General features: G+C 37.0%; 1 protein-coding gene across 1 annotated transcript in view; it reads left to right on the forward strand.

Moving 5' to 3' along the window:
- The window catches only part of PHEX (phosphate regulating endopeptidase homolog, X-linked), a 186,118-nt gene that overhangs the window by 112,238 nt on the left and 53,925 nt on the right, over window positions 1-19,955 (forward strand). The window contains exons 14-15 of the mRNA XM_006899531.1: window positions 3,309-3,412; window positions 15,535-15,593. Coding sequence (XP_006899593.1) covers window positions 3,309-3,412; window positions 15,535-15,593 — 163 coding nt within the window. The remainder of the gene's footprint in view (window positions 1-3,308; window positions 3,413-15,534; window positions 15,594-19,955) is intronic.

The raw sequence follows: 19,955 nt of genomic DNA on the forward strand, positions 1-19,955 counted from the left end.
GAAGACCCTCTATGAGATGGATTGATTCGGTGACTGGGGTAATGGGGATGGGTGTGTCAGAGGCAGTGCGGTTGGCACAGGATAGAGCAGGATTTAGGGCTGTTGTGCATAGGGTCGCTATGAGTCGCAAACGACTCGACGGCACATAACAACAACAACAACATTTCAAACAGTTTCAAAATATTCCTGTAGTGTTCATTTTGTTGCTGCTACTTTTGCAACAAGAAAAACTTTTCAAATAATTTCTGACTTTCTCAGTTTTGCTCACTATAGCCTCTATTGAAATATTTGACATTATCAAAGTATTGTCATACTACCAAAACCTTGATAAATTGGTAACAAGAAGAAAAAATACTGCTTATTTTGGTACCAGATCATTATAGTGCATGATTTCATTATAGTGTGTTTCTTTATTTTTCTGGCTGTAATTTTGCATACTTTGAAATTGGTGCTGTGATATAATTTTGTTTAGTGATATTTACATTTAATATACGGTTTTAAGATTGCCTACTGTGGTCTTTGGAGCTCCGGTGTCCTAGTGGTAAGAAACTGTACTGTAATCCTAAAGGCATGCAGTTTTAATACACCAGCTGCTCTGCCGGAGAAGGAAGGTCAACTGTGTGTTGGTTCCGAATTGATCATACACAACCACCATTGTGTTTATTATTGTTATTTTAATAAAAATGCTATATTTCCTTTAGTATCCTGTTGGCAGTACTGGTCCACCTGGTGACTATGTCTAGTCCTATAACGAGTTCTGCCTAGAAACCCCGTGTGTTGTTCTACCTTGTCACTTAGGAGTACTATGTTTCCAAATTGATGCTACAGCACTGAACACCAGTTTTGTCCCCATAAAATCCATGGACTAGACTGATTACACCACGTTATGAGATGCATACATTCTCAATAATTAATATAATTTCAAAATTATCCTTCTAAGCACAGATAAACTTTTGGCAAACTCACATGTATTCCTCTAAATTTTGCTCTTCATAGTTATTTTCATAGCTGTGGCAGTAATTTATTTATTGAGACTGTTTTTGGATTTAGAACTCTTTTCTTCTTTATGAATTATTTGGATGATTTTCTGTTTAATGCCTCTGGACTAACCTGAATGTCAAGTTTTCCCTATGGAACAGGAAAGATATCATGGTTATCAAATGCTTCTGAAAGTAACAATGACTCCACAAGTATTACTGTCTCCCAACTCTCACATAAACAGTTCATATTTTTGAAGAAAATTCCTGTGTGACAAATTTCGTGAGAAAGTGTTCTGAACTTAAGAACATAACTGAATCTTCTATCAGTTGCAGTTATATTCCAAAAGTTCTGGGAGAGCTATCTTGTGAACAAAAGCTGAAAAAAGAGTTTTCAGATTCAAAGATACAACTTGATCCAGGAATGCATTTGAATTGCTGAGTGAAATTGCTTCCTAAAACAAGGTGCCTGCTCTATTTCTTCAGAGGTGAAGAGAAAACCACTGTGGTAAAATAGAATCGATTGGAAGATTGAATTCTATTATGAAGCATCTCAAACATATGGAAACATAAGCAATACAATACTTTGAACAGTGCTAGCTTCAGCAGCACATATAGTAAAATTGGAACGACACAGAGAAGATTAACATGGCCCCTACATAAGGATGATACACAAATTTATGAAGCAGTCCCTATTTTTAAAAAAACACCAATACTTTGAATGCCTGCAGCTTTAACTAATATTCTACATGTTACAAAAATAGCTTTTTGCACACACACAAACATTTTCTATGAATAAAACAGATGGGTTTGAAATTCCCTGTCTAATTCTTGTTCTAATCCCCTTCTTCCTGGCCTACTTCCCTCTTTAGATATAAACACTAGCTTGAATTGATTGCTTATAATATCCATGTAATTTTTAAGTGCTTTTGCTGCATGGGTATGTATTCATACACAGTATCTTCACTCAGTGTTGCTTTTGAGATTATTTCATGTTCATGCATATCGGCCATTCACTACTATATTCTTTTCTAAACTTCAGATATGCCATTACTGATTTATCAGGCTTCCTCCTCACCCTACCAGGACCTTTTAAGAAGGAAAATTTAAAGTTGTCTTTTTTTACTTGTTGGACAGACAGAATGTCAAGGGTCCCAGGTATTGTCATTTCATTCCTGCCTTTCTTTCTACCCCTTCAGTTTCTTGTTTCTTTGTCTAGATTTTGGTCCGTTAGGAAATTAGTCAAGATGAATCATGAACAAATTCACTGAACAGACATAATGAGCACCCCTTGTTAATTAAGAAGTGGACCCAAGGCTGACTGTCAAGTCTATAACCATCAGTTTGTAGATACCCCTTCATATCTATATTTTGCTGCATGCATATTTCATATACCTGCCTCTACTGTAACTTGTACTTTAAAATACTATGTGAGTACTTGTAAAAAATTCAATCTAACCAGAGTTTGATAACTCTTGTTCGGTCACTTTTGTAATTTTTCTTCTTTTATTTGCCATGGTAACATATTTTAAAATCAAAACATTCGATATTATCCCAAACCACTATTTTAACGTTGACACAGACTCTAAAGATCTCAGTACTCAATTACATGTTTGCTTATTTTAATAGACAGTTATTATTGTGTGAGCTTTTAATGTCCTATAGTACCATTCAAGATAGAATGTCTGAACTTTCCTTATCATTACACTGATTTTTAGTTAACAAATCCTCTTTTTTTAAGGGTTTGTAGATAACTGCTATTAACAATTAAATTATTCTTGTGACTCCTTGTGCTCTGGGTGGAAAACATTTTTTCTATTTTCCTTTATGAACTAATGCTGATTCACGCAAATTGGATTTAAACATTTGACTAAATTATCATCTACAAACTGAGATTTAAAGAAAAACAAACAAATCTACCCAAAATCACCCAGCATATAAACTGAAATTTCATCTGACTAAACTGTCTATTATTAGAACTTACGAGGCAAATGAAGTACACATGCTTGACATGTGAATCAGGAAACATCAGGGTGAGGTGGTATGTTTTCTAAAGGTTAAAGTAGATATTTCAATTATTTAAAAAAATGTAACACATTTTAAACTACTGCATCTTTTTCTTTTCTGCTGTGATTTAGAAATGATGTTACTGATTTTTGAACTTTTTAGTTTAAAAGTAAATCACTGGGCTAAGTGGTAACGGCTGAGATACTATGAGGGGCATCACTCCTGTGATGGCCTCTTATTGGTACTGAGGGAATTTTAGTTCAGAGCCATCTCCTCTCCACTTCGAACAATGATACGATGATGCTTGTGTTTTGTCTCATTCAGATCAAGTTTTCAGAATCTGACTACTTTGGCAACGTCCTGCAAACCCGCAAGTATTTAGCACAGTCTGATTTCTTCTGGCTAAGGAAAGCAGTTCCAAAAACAGAGTGAGTAAAAATAAAATAATCGAGAAAGTGAAATAGATAAATACATTGGTTTTGGGAAGAAGATTCTCTTTGGCTCAAACTTTGTGATTTCTCTCAAGTCAGAGTAGCTGACTTGCCAGTTATCTTGGTTTGGCAAAATCTTTGTTACACTTTCGCAGCTCCTATCACTGATAGTATGCAATTCACATCTTCAGTCTAATTATGGACTCTATGCTCGACACATCTAGTGTTAGTACATTTGAGGTGGCACTTATCAGAATGTAAATAGTAAAGTCATTTCTACAGTGAGCTATGAATAATAGAAAAAATTGTAGAGTTTTACGCACAGGAAGAACTTGGGAACATCTTAAAAAAATACCCCCACCCCACCCATGTGTTTAAGTCCATTCCAACTCACAGTGACCCTGTAAGACAGACTGGAACTTGCCCATATGATTTCCAAGGCTGTAAATATTTACAGAAGCAGATTGCCACATCTTTCTCCTGCGGGAAAAAAACCCTCCAAAGCATTATGTGAAATGTAAAGGTAATTAATAACATATAAAGTGGCTCAAAGGTATTTGTTAATGTAATCAATGTCACAGAACGGGTAGCTTTTTTCATCCAGCATGTTATCTTGTATTCACCCTGTTCTCCGCTTCCTTACATGGTATTGGGCTCAGTATAGCCAACATTCCTCCCTTGGTGAAGAATGTTGATGATGAGGGATAGTGAAGAGATCAGCTAACAATTTTTTTTGTTTATAGTGTATCATGTTATTCTAAGTGTTTTCATGTAAATTCTATTACATATCGGTGTTATTAGTATCCATCTTTTAAAATAAATAAAAACATTAAATGTCAGAAATTATTTAACTCCGTTTGGTTTGCCATCTCTCCTGCCTGATTGGTACTTTTGACTCTTGATTATAAACTTTTTTAACTATAATCCACTTTACCAATGTTTTCTACTTTTGATATGGCAGATTGGATAATTTCTATTACACTATATTCATGCTGACTAATATTTTCTTTTATATCTCGTATTTGCTATTGTGTTCGTGTAGTACATTTTTCATTTCGACTATTGTGCTATTCAATTCCAGAATTTCCAGTATTGTTTCTGTTTCTCTTTTGTGATTTTTTGTTGCATCATCATACTTTCATATTAATACTTTTATTTTTTTAATATATTTCATTTTTTAAAATGATATTTCAATTGCTACTTTGAGTTCTCTGCTAAATCTGAATTATGTGCCCACTCAGAGAAATCATTCATTGAAAACATTTTTGTACTTTCTTTTACCAGCTCTTTCTGGAAACTGGACATTTAAGATGTTGTTGTTAGGTGTCATTGAGTTGAGTACTACTCATAACGATCCATTACTTGTAGACCTGTTCTATGTTGTCATCATCATCCTCATCATCTCTGATACACCTGAGCCTATTGCTGCAGTCACGAGATCAATTCTACCTTTTTGGGGGTCTTCTTCTCTTTTGCAGACCTTCTACCTTTCCTCTCCAGAGAGATATTTATTATTGTTATGTCCTCTTGTTCTATTGACCCTTTAATCATTATGTACTGACCTTCCTTATTCTTTTTAATGGTTTTTGCTTTGAAATTTATTTTATCGTAGATTAATATTGCTACTCCTGCTTTTTTCTGGTTGCCGTTTGCTTGGTAGATTTTCCCCCATCCTTTTATGTTTAGTCTTTCTTTATCTTCACTTTTTAGGTGTGTCTCTTGTAGACAGCATATTGATGGATTTTGTTTTTTTATCCAATCTGCTACGCTTCTACTCTTAAATGGTGCATTCAACCCATTCACATTCAGTGTGATTATTGAGATGCAGGGTTTTATTGCTATCATTGTGTTGACTTCTTTTTGGTGTTGTTGCTAGTTACTTTGGTCCATGCTGCTGTCTGTTGTAACTCTAAAAAAAGGAGATCTCTCAGTGTTTCCTGCAATGCTGGTCTTGTTTTTACAAACTCTCTTAGCTTCTGTTTTTCTGGGAATATCTTGATCTCTCCTTCGTATTTGATGGATAATTTTGCTGGGTACAGTATGCTTGGTTGACAGTTGTGTTCTTTGAATGTTTGATATATGTATTTCCATCTCTTCTTGCACGCATGGTTTCTGCTGAGAAATCGGCACTTAATCTTATCTGTTCTCCTTTGTAGCTTACTCTGTTTCTCTCTTGCTGCTTCCAGGATTCTCTCCTTATCTTTGGTTCTGACAAATTTAACTATGATATGCCTTGGTGTTTTTCTTTTCGGGTCTATTCTATACGCTCAGCTTCTTGAATATATATTCTCTCATTCTTCATTATTTCTGAGAAGTTTTCCTCTAGTAATTCTTCCACAAGTATTTTGGTGTCTTTACTTGCTTCTGCCTGTTCTGGGAGTCCAATGATGCGCACGTTATTTCTCTTGATGTTGTCCCACAGTATTCTTAGATTTTCTTCTTTTTCCTTCCTTTTGGATTCTGCTTTTTGCTCTAGCAGATCAGTGGTGACATTTCTATCTTCTATTTCACTGGTTCTGTGTTCTTTCTCCTCAATTCTATTTATGTGTCCCTCCATCATGTTGACAGCATCTGAAACATTGGACCTCATATTTTGGATCATGGTTTCTTGTTTTTCCAGTGCCTCTAGCGCTTCCTTTGTTTTATCTGCATTGTTCTGGATTGCTTTTTTTTAGCTCCTCCTGTTTTTTCCTTGTAGCATCCTGTACTTCTTCGAGTTTGTCTTTCATCCATTGAAAATATTGAATCATTGTTCTTTTAAATTCTGTGTCAGAAAGTTCTATCAGACTTTCTGGTGTTAGGAAATCCATTGCTACTGCGTCACCCTTTCTTTTGCATTTGTGTAGTGTGATAAATCTGTGATAATCTGTATAAAAATTGGGAAGGGTGTACGCCAGGGATTTGTCCTATTTCCATACCTTTTCAACCTGTATGCAGAGCAGTTTATCCGAGAGGCGTGGTGTTAGGATTGGTGGACGATCTATCAACAATCTGTGTTATGCAGATGACACAACTTTGCTCACTGAAACTGAGGAGGACCTCATGCACTTACTGCCAAGGGTCAAGGACTGCAGCCTTTAATATGAACTGAGGCTCAATGTCAAGAAGACAAAAATTCTCACCACTTGACCAGTCAGCACTAGTAGCCAGGAAATCAAAAAACATATTGCGATGGGAAAGTCTGCGATTAGGGACCTCTCTAAAGTACTCAAGAGCAACAGTGTCTCTCTGGAGACTAAGGTGCGCCTGATACAGGCCATGGTCTTCGCAATCACTTGTTATGCATCAGAGAGTTGGACAGTGACTAGGGAGGATAGAAGGAGAATTGACGCCTTTGAGCTTTGGTGCTGGAGAAGAGTATTGATTGTACCATGGACTGCCAGGAAAACAAACAGATTCATCGTAGAGAGGGTTAAACCAGGCTGCTCCTTGGAGGCAAGGATTCTGGGGCTTCGCCTCACATACTTTGGACATGTTATAAGGAGAGACAGGTCTTTAGAGAGGGACATCATGCTGGGTAGAGTAGAGGGACAGCGCAGGAGGGGAAGACCCTCTATGAAGTGGATTGATTCAGTGACTGGGGTAATCGGGATGGGTGTGTCAGAGGCAATGAGATTGGCACAGGATAGAGCAGGGTTTAGGGCTGTTGTATATAGGGTCCCTATGAGTCGCAAACGACTCTATGGCACATAACAACAACAATAATCTATATAAAGTGTAATAGCCACAAATCTAATGTTAATCATCTGATCCTTTCAGAGCTGCCATATTTTTATACAAATAACAACTTATATTTGCTTGCTGTTTTCTCCTGTGACATATTTTTGTGAGTATGCTATGCTATTTTCCTTTTTTGCTGCAACATAAAAAAAATTCTAGGCATTGCCTAGAAAAATGCCTCACAGGAGAGGGCAAGGCTGGTAAATAAATATAGAAGGTACACATTATTTGCCTAAAATTATTTTACTTCTGATCAGTCTAGACTCTTCTTTTTGCAACTTGTAGGGAATGCAAGGCAGAGACTTGTCTATATTGAAGATGTTGCCAGTTGTCAGAGCTATAGAGCCTGCCCTGCTGTGTTTTCATTTGATCCAGAAGTGAATCTCTCTTTCTCTTTTTTTGAATTCCAATCTCTCCTACTATCACTTGCCTAATGTGTATGTTTGTCAGCAGCTGAGTTTACTGAAGGTTTATGAAAATAAAGGGATTTGTGTAATAAAAGTGCAAAGAATTTGAATTCAGGTGTTCACTATCTCTTTCCAGTTCCTTATGCCACCAGGGATTACCACTGGATTAGCTACCTCTTGCAGTGTGTCTCAACCTCTTCTGTTCCCCTCTTCTCTTCTCTCCTGTGTCTCTTCTCTTCCCCTCTGCCCACTTCCAAATGATTCTTACTCTACTATCAAAGCATTTCCCTTTTCCCTAGCCTCAGTTTTTAACCTCAGCTCGGGGGCCACATGTGAATAGCAAACATTCTTAAGTAACTCTGCCAGTTGACACTGAGATGTTCTTTTGCAGAATTACTCTCCATAGAGACCTGATGGTATTTTAAACAGCCACTTTGGATTCAGTTGCTACCAATAATTTTAAAGCAGAGAAAGACTTAATTCTTTTAGGCTTCAGAAGAAGATATGTAGCCCTAGGGATTTAGGAAGTCTGGTTAACGGAAAACCTGGCGAAAGTGTTCTGATCCTCTATTTCCCAGCCTCCTTTCCCCGTTGTACACCTTTCAAATACTAGATATTTGGAAAATGCAAACTGACGTCTTTTGCTTAGCATGCTAGAGAAGATTTCTTTTATGTGGCTATTACAGTTATTGACAGTATGTAGTATAAAGACATGGTTCACATGCTATGAAATATTATAGAAATTAACATGTTTTCTTTAGAGTCTGCCATTTTCTCCTGTAAATGAAGAATACATTCCAATTTAGAGATTAAAATATTCTCTATTGTATTTTCAAGAATCAATTTTTTCCTATGCTTTTGTTTATCATAGCTCAGAATTTTCCTGTTTTATGCTTAGTTTCTTACTTTGCAGGATACTATATTGTACTCTTTGAATTCCCAGAAGGAAGCAAACCATGCCTTCTAATTCCCTTCAGATACTTTCAGAGTCACAGTGTGCAACCATGGGGGAAAGTTCAGCCTCCAGAATGAGCTGAAGAGACTTCATTTATTTTTTATCAAAGCATAATTAGAGGTGTAGAAAGGAGGTGTGAGGGATACTCTCTCTCCATCCTCATAATTTGCTGAAAAAGCAGCTGGCTTCCAGTCTGTATAGGGCAATGGGCTTTGAGTCATTCAGTTAAAACATATTATAAGAGTAAGTGACACAAATTGACACTCGTAAGATTCCTTCATCCCAGTAGGTGAGGAAGGCTGATATGGGCAGATTTACTGCGTCTCCCAGTTATGACTATTGCCAATGTCTTTTAATTCGTAAGTTTTAATTTGTTGTTATTTCTTTGATAGTATAGAAAGGCTTGTGTTGCTAATTGAAAAAACTCTCAGATATGTCATCTTTAATGTCATTCTGTCATACTGATGTACTGTCATTTTCTTAATGGTCTTAAGTGTTTCTAATTCACACCTCATAAAATTGCTGACTGACTTTATGCATTCTGGAAACCTCTGATTTGTGGGGTTGTCTTGTCTGTCAGAAAAGAAAACTAATGACTTTTACAAAGATGTTAAATTGGTTAATGTTTCTGGGAACGTTCTCTAAGAATGAAAATCACTGCAATTCTTATAATTCCTGTTTTATTAGTTGTTCTTAGATTCCTTTGAGTTCATGACTACTCACTTCACTATTCACAATAGTTCTGAACTCTGCTCTATCCTGAACCAGTCTCACTGTTTCTGAAATACCTATTCTCATTACCCCAGTTATTGTGTCAGTCTATCTCATCTGTTGTCTTCCTTTCCTCAACTGTTCCTCCTCCCTTCAAAGCATGATATCCTTCTCCGTGTACTGGTTCCTCCTGGCCATATGACTAAAGTATGTAAGACGGAGCTTCAAAATCCTTGCCTCTAAGAAACAGCTTGGCTTATCCCTCTCCAGAATAGACCTATTTTCTTGGCAGTCCATAATATGCTGAATACTATTCTCCAGCACCACAGCTCCAAGCATCAATCTTCTTCTGTCATCTTTTGTCATTGTCTAACTCTCTGATTCATACCAAGTAATTGCGAAGAGCCAGGCTTGCATTAGGTGAACCTTAGTCTCGACTGACATCATTGCTCTTTAGTACTCATGACAGTAAATTTTCCTATTGCAATTAGTCTTTTGATAGGACTGCTCGTGCCAAGAGTGTCGATTGTGGATTAGATACATATCTCAGGAAAGTCAACATTAAGTAGGACATTTAAGATCCTCTTTATAAAATAAAGTGATATGACTTTCAAATTTTTATGGGAAATTACCTATTGGTCTTTTTAGGCATAATGGGGAATTTTAGCTTTATTATACACATTTGCGTTGATTGGCATGTTTCAGGTCTTGAAATTCATGAGATAGTCAAGTAGGAATGATTTTGAAGTCGCTCTACTACACTCAGTTATGTTAAACAGCAGATCATGATTATGTATTCCCTTTTAGTTTCTGCAAAGCCATGAAATAACATTTTCCTTCTTCGTGGGTATAAAAGATAAATATCCTCTATCTTTTGTCCTCACGGAATCCATTTTAGCTTTTCTAATGTGCACTGAAGAAGTTTCTCACGTGATGGGACATGTCAGCACGAATGAAATTAATTGGGTGGTCATCCCTAAAGGTACATATTTAGAGGTCGATTCTCAGAATTGTCACTTCATCAGCTTGCTTAAAAAGAGAGGATTTACTTCGCTGCTCAGCTTAAATCAAAAGTAATTTTTTGCCCTCAGGATCCCTTTTCTTTGACAGAAATAATTTTAAAATGCTTCCCTATTAACTCATTCTTTGACCAAGCCTGTCTGGCTTTCCTCTCGGTAGTTTTTTAAAAAATTATTTAGGAATATATCAAATGTGTATATAGTTTATGGTCAGAATTTTTGTTTGCAAAATCATCATCTATAGCATGAGAAGGAAATTTTTTTTAACCTCTAGTAAATTAGCCATAAGTCAATAAATACCCAATTACTTTTCATTACATATTCCTTAGACTGTGATTTAGAATATGTGTTTATTTTGTTGTTTTCTTTTGTGCTATTTAGTCCCTTGATAGTGAGCTTATGTACAATAGCTCTAAACCCTGCCCTATCCTGTTTCACTTCCTCTGATACACCTACCCAAGTTTCTTTGTCAAGCCATCTCATGTAGGATCTTCTGTGCTGTCCCTCCACCCTTCCAAGCATGATATCCTTCTCCAACGACTTGTCCTTCCTGGCCACGTGGCCAAAGTATGTGAGATGTGGATCCATACCTTCAAAGAGAAACTTGATTTTATCCTCTCCAAGACAAGCGTGTTTGTTCCCTTGGTGGTCCCTGGTATGGTCAGTATTCTTCTCTTATACCACAACTCAAAAGCATCGATTTTTCTTCTGCCATTCTTAAGCCACTGCCCAGCTCTCTGAATCATGACAAGTAATTGGCAAGACCATGGCCTGGGTCATGTGCAACTTGGCCCCTGTTATTACTGTTTAGGACTTTGAAGACACCAGACTTCCCCAATGTAATTCTCCTTTTTCTGACTGCTGGTACAGTATTGTAACATTGTTTTTTTATTTTAAATAATCATATTTCTGTATTATTCTCCCTTTGCAAAAGCTATTGTGTGGTATAATTTTTTTCCCTTTTATATTTTGGAATTTTTAATTTATGTGTCATTACCGATACTAGATGGATGCAGACTGACAGTGATAATACCAGAAAAATGTATATTTATGCTTTACTGACTATACAGAGGCACTTGACTGTGTAGATCACAACAAACTATGGTCAACAGTGAGAAGAATGGTATCCTAGAAAATTTACTTATACTCATATAATATAGATTCCCTACCTAGAACAAGAAACTGGTTTTCAAATGGAAAGAAACACTAGATGGTTTAAAATCCATATGTAATCATTCTATATGCTGAGCAAATAATTCACGAAGATGAACTCTAATAATATAAATGTGGCATAAGGATCAGAGAAACTTATCAACAGCCTTCGTTATGCAGATGACACTACGTCGCTTGTTGAAATTGAGGAGGACCTGAAGCACTTGCTGAAGAAAAGAAAAGACTTCAGCCTTTAGTGTGAATTGGATCTCAACATCAACAAGACAAAAATTCTCACCACTGGACTGATAGCAAATATTATGGTAGATGGAAAAACGATTGAAATTGTCAATTATTTCATCGTACTGGGGTTCACAGTCATAATCCTTCATAATAGCAGTGGGGAGTTCAGGAGACTGCTGTCAGGGGCCTCTCCAACTTACTGAGGAGTAGTAACTATCACTTACTATCCATGGAAAATGAATAAGGATGACAAAAGAATAATTGATGGCTTTGAGTTCTGCTGTTGTAGAAGAATACTGAATGTCCTATGAACTGGCAAAAGAGCACACGGATATGTCTTGGGAAAAGTGCAGGCAGAATTCTCCTTGAAGCCAAAGATGCCAAAGCTTCCTCTCACATTAGGCATGTTGTTATTCCTGGAAGAAGGGCTGCATACTTGGAAAGATGGACATTCAATAAAAGACAGATCCCCGCAATGAGTTAACAGGAACAGTAGCAATGTGCTTAAGTGTGTTAGAGATGATGAGAATGATACAGGATAAGATAGGGTTCAGATCTGTTGTTTATATGGCCACTTTGAGTCATACTCAACTTGATTGCACGTACAAATGAAAACCAACCTATCCTCTGATGTGTCAAATGCATTTATGTTTACCCACGGTGGACAGGGTTTGGTGGCACTCCCCAATTATAACAAGCTTTGAGGCAGGAGTGGCATCCACTTCTGAAATTGTTTGCCTCTGGAAACGCTATGAACTTAGAGAAACTATGAAAGTTCTACAATTGTTCAGGTCTTTTATTCATAAGTCCTTTATGACTCGAAGGCACTTAACAACAACAACAAGAACATGAGTACATATTATTAGCATGATAAGAGTTCAGAATAAGAGTTCCATAGTAAAGTAGTCTGGTGGTGGGGGATGGATAACAATGAAAGAGCTCCCCCCCACCCCCCAAGAAAAAAGTGAGCTAGGGGAAGGGGTTAGGGAGGAAAATGTGCAACAATGAATGAATGGAAATCTAAGTTCTTTATAAACTTTCATTAAAATCTCAATTATGAAAAGAAAATTTGACTTTAAAAAAAGATTGCTTCATTGATGTAAAATTTTTATGTCAGCTATTAAAAATAACATACTACTTTGAAATCTTTAAACAGATTTTGGTTTAAAATGTCAAATTTTATGAAATCATTGCTTAATTTCTAATACTTAGTAAAATAACATCTTGACATTGTTTTAAAACTTATTAACATCGAGAGAGATAGGCCAGTGAGCCTGTGAACTCGTTGTCTAACAGATAACATGGATGTAATACTTGTACTATGAAAACATCATCACAAAAGCTATTATAACAGAAACTTTCTGGTATTAGTCTGGTATATATAACAGAAACCTATCTAACAGTGCTACACAAATATTTTGTTGTTTTCTTTGCTTCATTTTGGCATTGAAATCAGAGCAACTCTTTTTTTTTAAATGTTGATCTTCAGTTTTCAGGTTTGTATCTTGCAGAGAGCTTATTAAATGGTTTTATATTTTTATCCAATCTGCTACTCTTTTTCTCTTAAGTGGTACATTTCAGTGATCTACATTCAGTATGATTATTTTGAGGGAAGGCTTTATTACTATAATTTTGTTGAGTTCCTTTTGGTGGTGGTGGTGGATTCTTTGGTCTATCCTTTCTGTGGCACTTCTGAAAGAATGACTTATCACAGTAGTTCTGGCAATGCTGGTCTTGTTTTTACAGACTCCCTCATGTTCTGCTTTCCGAGAATATCTTGATCTGTCCTTCATATTTGATGGGTAGTTTTTGGGGTACAATAAATTACATTCTTTGAGGGTTCAATATGTCATTCCACTGTCTTCTTACTTCCCTAGTTTCTGCTGAGAAATCGACATTTAATTTTTCTTTGCTCTCCCTTATAGTTTAATCTTCTTTTCCTCCCTAGTGCTTTCAGAATTCTCTCTTTATCTTTGGTTCTGGCAAATTTTTCTATGATAGGCCTTGGTGTTTTTCTTTTTGTGTCTATATTGGTGTTTCCTTCCTGTGCTGCTTTTTCCATTAATCTCATGCCCTCTTCTTTCATGCCTCCTGAGCTTTGTCCCAGGATAGATGCTGTCCCTTTGGTCTTGTGTTATTATTCTAAGAAGTGACTACTCCCAGGTTTCATATATTCATCTTTTAGGGCTGTCTGTATTTTGGCTAAAAGTTGAGTCAGAGAGTGAGTTCAGTCATCAACTCAGAGAGTGACTGACGGCTTTAGTCTCTGGGATTCTAGTGGTGTATATCAGGATGTTCTTGTTGTTACTGCTTAAACTAGAGACCCTTCTTTGTCTTATTTGAAGTATCAGTCGCTCAGTTTCTTTTATCATCATCCATTACCATTTTTCCTGCATGGCTCTTACTCTGAATTCCTGATAGTTTTCTTCTGTGTTCACAAGTAGAGTGTTGAGAGGTGTGAGTAGAGGAAGAGAATAAATTAGCTCTAGGAATGAATATAGCTTTCAGTTGAATGCCAACTTATAAAGCATCTGAATTTTTCCTCTTGGTTCAAAATCATAAACATACAAATGCTAGTTTCTTTGAGTAGTGTGTTAATTTCTGCGACAAATTATTCAGGTGTATGTATCAGCTTAAATATATGATTTTTATTATGTGTGTAGTCGAGTCAATGATGAGGAGCAGTAACTCTGAACCTTGATCAAGTAAAATGTTATCATCTCTCAAAAATGTAATTAAATTCTTCTTCTTAATAGTGATATAGGGGAAAATTATACAATCATCCTTGGAAATTTTTAAATTTCATCAGTAAGAAACTAGTGAAAAAAATGTCTCTCTTCCTTAGAGACCTGGATAAAGTTTTATTTTTCCTTTTTTGCCCACAAAGCATAAAATAGTTAAGATCTGTCTCTTGACAGAAGAAGATATTTCCCACTTCCTGTGTATGTAGCCTGCTGGAGTGGCTTTGCCCGTATGTGGTTGTGCTGCCACCCTAAAAACTACACCTGTGTGGGGATTGGAAGTCACCAATGGTTCTTCAGGAGAAAGATGAACAATCTCCTGACGTGCACTTTACAGCTTCAGAAACCCACTTGACTGTCAGCTGTGAGTTGTTTCCTTCTTGACACTGGTGTGGTTTTATTTTTGAGAAATCCATTCAACCTGGTTTATGTTTCAGATGGGGCTAGAGACTCTTTATACCTTAGAGGACTTCTGCATATCCTCATACTAGGGGTTGGTTTTTGGTTGGTTCCCCCCCCCCCATTTTCTACTTCAGAGTACTTAGTAATTCAAAACCCTGTAGAACACAACTCAAGGGCAAAATGGTTTGTTTTGTTAGTGCTGGATGCTGGACCACTCACTAGCTCTTTAGGGGAATGATTTAATACTTTCCATAGAAACAAGTAGCTCCTCTGAGTATCATGTTGTTCAGTGCTGTCAATATGCCGCTGATGTGTAGTGACCTTAAGTACAACAGAACATGGTCCATCGTGGTGTTCCCCAACACAAAACATTTTAATGTCAGGGTGGAGGTGACATGTCCACTGAACACAGCCAGGAAGCCTTCAACTTGTTCATGTATTTCCATGTGTAAAGACATCTTTTAGATTGTCGAATTTCTCATTAACGCCCTTTCACGAGCACTTGTGCTGACTTTTCCATTAAGTTAGTAATGTCTAGTTAAGACATGTTAATGTATTCTCACTGAGCCATGCTCAGTTTAGGATGAAATTGTTCATTTAGCAGAGCTGTAGCTTTAAAGTTAGGCCATCCTTTGCCCTGGCTCCTGACATCCTCATTGCTCTGCAGCATTCTCTTATTACACCAAACTGATTTTCATTGTATTTGACCTTGCACAACTCTGCTTGTATAATAATGATCACCCTGTGGCATGTGCTTCTCTCTCTCCAGATGGTTCACAAATCCCACAACTGTCAATGCCTTCTACAGTGCATCCACCAATCAGATACGTAAGTATAGAAGTTGTTTAGTGACATAATGTTTGACCATTCTTCCTATTTCTTTTTTTATTCTTCCCGGCCTTATTTCTCTGCCCCCTTATAATCTCATGTGTGGTCTTATATAGGGGATGGGTTTTTCCCCCCTGAAAGAAGCGCTTATTACTTATAGGTGATAATCATTCTTTTTGAGGCAGTTTATTATTTAGTTACAGGGTGACTTTGGGTTTGTTTTGTTCCGGGTTTTAATCTCAGGGTTTTATCTCAGGGTATTAGTCAGGGAGAGTCCTCCAATGTCCTTATACCTATTGTTGTTGTTGTTGTTGTTTGACAACTCATAGCGACCCTATGAACGAACGGCCTGAGTACTGTTCGTACATAGAGTTTCCGGAGGCAAGCCATTTCAGAAGTGGATGCCGCCCGTCCGTCCAGGCTTGATTTAGTGGGGAAGCTCCTAGGTTCATTTTTATTCCTCGGTTCATTTTTTTTTGTTGTTATTATTAGGAATTTGAGGTTCTGTTGCACATTTTCCTCATATTGTATTTCTTATGGTGCTGATTAGAATTGTGATTAGTTGAGTCACGTCCTATTTGCTAGTTCTGCTCTCAGGGTAGATGAAGTTTTTTGTGTAGACTATTTGTCTGGTGACTTTCTGGTAAAGAGTTGTGTTGTCAACCCAAGGGTAGGTGGTTGATGTCCAGCAGTTGCTCCTCGCAAGAATGATGGGTGTGATCTCCTCCCTTGCAGTGCATAGATTCTGTAATCGTGTTGGGAGAATCAGCTAAGAATTTATTCTGACTTGTTGGAAATGAATAATTTGTCCTACAGATTAGTTTCCACTTGGAATCTTTGCTTTCTTTATTTCTCTTTTGCTTTGGATGAGTAGAAACCAATAATTTTATCTCAGATATTTACTTGTACATTAAGACCCCAGACATTACTAACTAGACTAGAATGCAGATCTTAACGTGTTATAAACAGTATCATCTTAACTATAAAAGCATCAAGTGAGACAGTGGTCTTAATCCTTCAAATCCAGAAATTCAGTCCAGGTGAGTGTTATATCTAAGTATCTATGATGTGATCCCTGTAGTTTTAGTGTGTATATATATATTTTTTTTTTCATTGTATAATGTAGATACATATATACCTACATACATAACTGCTCACTTTTTTTTTGTAATCTTTACTATTATTTCAAAATTTGACATACCTTGGCAGTTTCCAACAAGTTCTTTGCTTTTGTGTGCTTTTTATTAACGTCGTTTCGCTTTAATGAGGCAAACTTCATCATTAATTTGTATGAAATTAATTATAATAAATATAACCGTAATGAAGTTAGCGATGCTTCAACTTTTCTTTCATTATGGCCATGCTGGTGGTGTTATAACATTTGCTTACTAGCATTATTGGGGAAGTGCGTGGCTCATTGGGCAGATGCTGGGATTTGAGGGGACTTAATGTATGCGGAGATCGTGTAGAGGGTGTTAAATTGCATGTCTGGTGGTTTGAATCCACCAACCTCTCCAGGGAAGAAAGATGGTCAGTCTCTTCCCATGAAGATTTGCAGTCTTAGAAGCCCACTGGAGGGTTCAGAGAATCACCTTGAAAGCTCTCTGTGTGTAGGAACATATAGAGATCAGTTGATCCACAAAAACCCCTCCTTTCTTTCATGGTGATTTTTTTTCTTGATGGCCTCCCCCTACGTTTTAGGACACGTCCCTCCTTTTTATCTCTAGTTAAACTCCATTTAAATTAGACCTTCAATGAGATTAGGGAATACTATAATCTAGAACTATTTGGTTTAGCCGATTATGGAGATAAGTTTATATCATATATGATTCATTATATATATGTCTTTTGGGTATCGACAATACAGTCCAAGACATATGCAGCATGGTACCATACAAAATTCCTAAGCATGTTTATCACTACATATTCATGCAGTTAAGGCCTCATTGGTGGTCTAGTCCATAGATTGTTGAAGACTTAAGCCACGGACTACACCCCTCTGGCAGGTAGAATCTACCAGCTGCTCTGAGGAAGAAATATGAATAGGTTCCTCCCTTGTGATTAAAGCTTTGAAAATCAAATGGAGGTCAACACTGTATCTGTTCTGACCTGATGGAAGTGAGGTGGTCAGGTGTTGGTGTTTGGGTTTGTTTGTTTTGGTTTGGGTTTTTTCAAATGTAATACTATTAGACATTTCTTTATAAGGATCAGAAACAGAAACTCAAGAGATCATTTGGTATTTGGTGACCTCTTATGAGGAAGGAGTTCCACTCCTGCCCATTTTTTGGCTGATTTTCCCCTCATCCTCTGCCACTTAACAGTAGCATGCTAAAGGCTCAGTCGTTCGCTTCTTCTATTGTCCATCTTCATGCAGTCACTAGTGATAACATCTCCTATCATGATTTTTACCACTCTCTACATATGCTTGTCTCTAGATACACACATATGGAAATGGGGTTGGTTTTAATTATTTTAATATGCAGACACAGAATGAGATACCAATGTTTACTTTGTTGAACATAAGGATGGGATTTATGAGGCCTTGTCCCTGCCCTCATCATCTTTCCCATTTTCCCCGTCTCCCACCTGAATACCTGTACTAGGTTCCTCACTGCCCTCTGTACTTCTGTCCTTACCTTTTTTCAGCCTGTTCTAAATAGAATATTGCACCCTTTTTAAGATATTTAAAATTCCTTTATGCAGTCTTTTGCTAAGTTTCCTTTGCTCAGTCCCTTTATCAGTTTCCTCGCTTTATTTTATTGTTATATGCAGCTGTTGTAGTGACCTTATGAAGGACAGATTGAAACCTTGCCTTATCCTGTGCCATCTTGTTGATCTCCACCATGCTTGAGCCCATTGTTGCGGTCACTGTGTCAATCTATCTTTTTTGAAGGTCTTATGCTTCTCCTCTGACTTTCCACATTTCCAAGCATGCTGTCTTATTCTAAGCACTGACCTCTCCAGACAACATGCCCAAAGTATGGCATGAATGTTATGATGCAGAAGTTTCTGCATCCTTGGTTGTAAGGAGCGCTCTGTTTGCAATTCCTCCATGACAGTGTTGTTTGTTCTTTTGGCACTCCATGGGATATTGAGTACTCTACTCCAACACCACAGTTCATAGACATCAGTTTTTCTTTGGTATGCCTTTTCATTATCTGACTTTCAAATGCATATGAAACAATTGAAAATACTGTCGCTTAGGTGAACCATTCCTTCGTCTTGAAACTGATATTCTATTCTTTAGTGCTTGAAAGAGGTCCGTGGCATTTAAGCCCTATTCACTCCAGTGGTCTGTTCTCTCTCTGCCTTTACCTGTTCCATCTCCATCTACTCTATATCACAGACCCTGGCTTCCATCATATTCCAACCCTGTGGCTGTGAAACTTCCCTCGGGGCATTTATACTTGGACAGTTTCCCTAAGGTTTCTTTATGGTTCTCTCCCACTCCCTAAAAATCGTCTCAACTGCCACCTTCTTAGTCAGGAATCTTGTTGGTCTTTTGTACTGGCCTTCACTCTTACAGAGCTTTTTGCCAATGCAGAAAGCCTTCTAAAATGGATGCTTTAGGAATGGTAGTATCTCTTAGACTTGAGTTTGAAAGAGTAATGAACAGATATAAACAAGTAGTATTTCTTTAGTATTTGTTTATTTATAAATTAATTTATGTAACAAAATATTAAATATTTGGACTTTTTTTTTAGCATCTTAAATGTCTCTCCTTACTATACTTTAATACATATACATTATTTAAATACATATTTTTATTATTTATATATTGTGTTTCATGCATGTACATTGTATTCTATATAATCTTTCATTTACATTATATTTCATTTATGTTGTTGGAATATTTATACATTATTACAGCAAAAATACCTTTGTTTTTTAATTGAGTTTTTGGAGGAACCTTACACTGAAAATTTATTTCCTAGTTGACAATTTCCACAGAAAATTTGTTGATGGAACCAACCCATCACTGACCCTCCAGCAGGTTTCCAGAGACAGTTAATCACATGGAAGGAGATTGTTCATCTTTCTCTTTTTTAAAAAAAATTTTTTATTTTATTATTTTTGAGTGAGTGTACCATGAAATCAGATGTGACTGGTACAGGAGGAAATTGCCCCTCCTTCCCCGGCAGAGCATCTGGTGGATTCGAACCGTGCACCTCTGGTATTGTAGTTGCAGCTCCTTGCCACGAGGCCACCAGAGCTCCCCGAGAATAGCAAAATTTAGCAGAACAGCAAACATGTAATGCTGGCAAGGAGCAGTTGTTGGCCACAAAATGTGTGCCTTTGTGATTGCTGCGTAGCTTCTTTCCTCTAGGCCACCAGAGCTCTCTAATACTTATTTTAATAAAA

Source organism: Elephantulus edwardii, unplaced genomic scaffold, assembly GCF_000299155.1.
Source record: "Elephantulus edwardii isolate Elephantulus edwardi_28Jun2011 unplaced genomic scaffold, EleEdw1.0 scaffold00260, whole genome shotgun sequence".
Taxonomy (NCBI): Eukaryota; Metazoa; Chordata; class Mammalia; order Macroscelidea; family Macroscelididae; genus Elephantulus; species Elephantulus edwardii.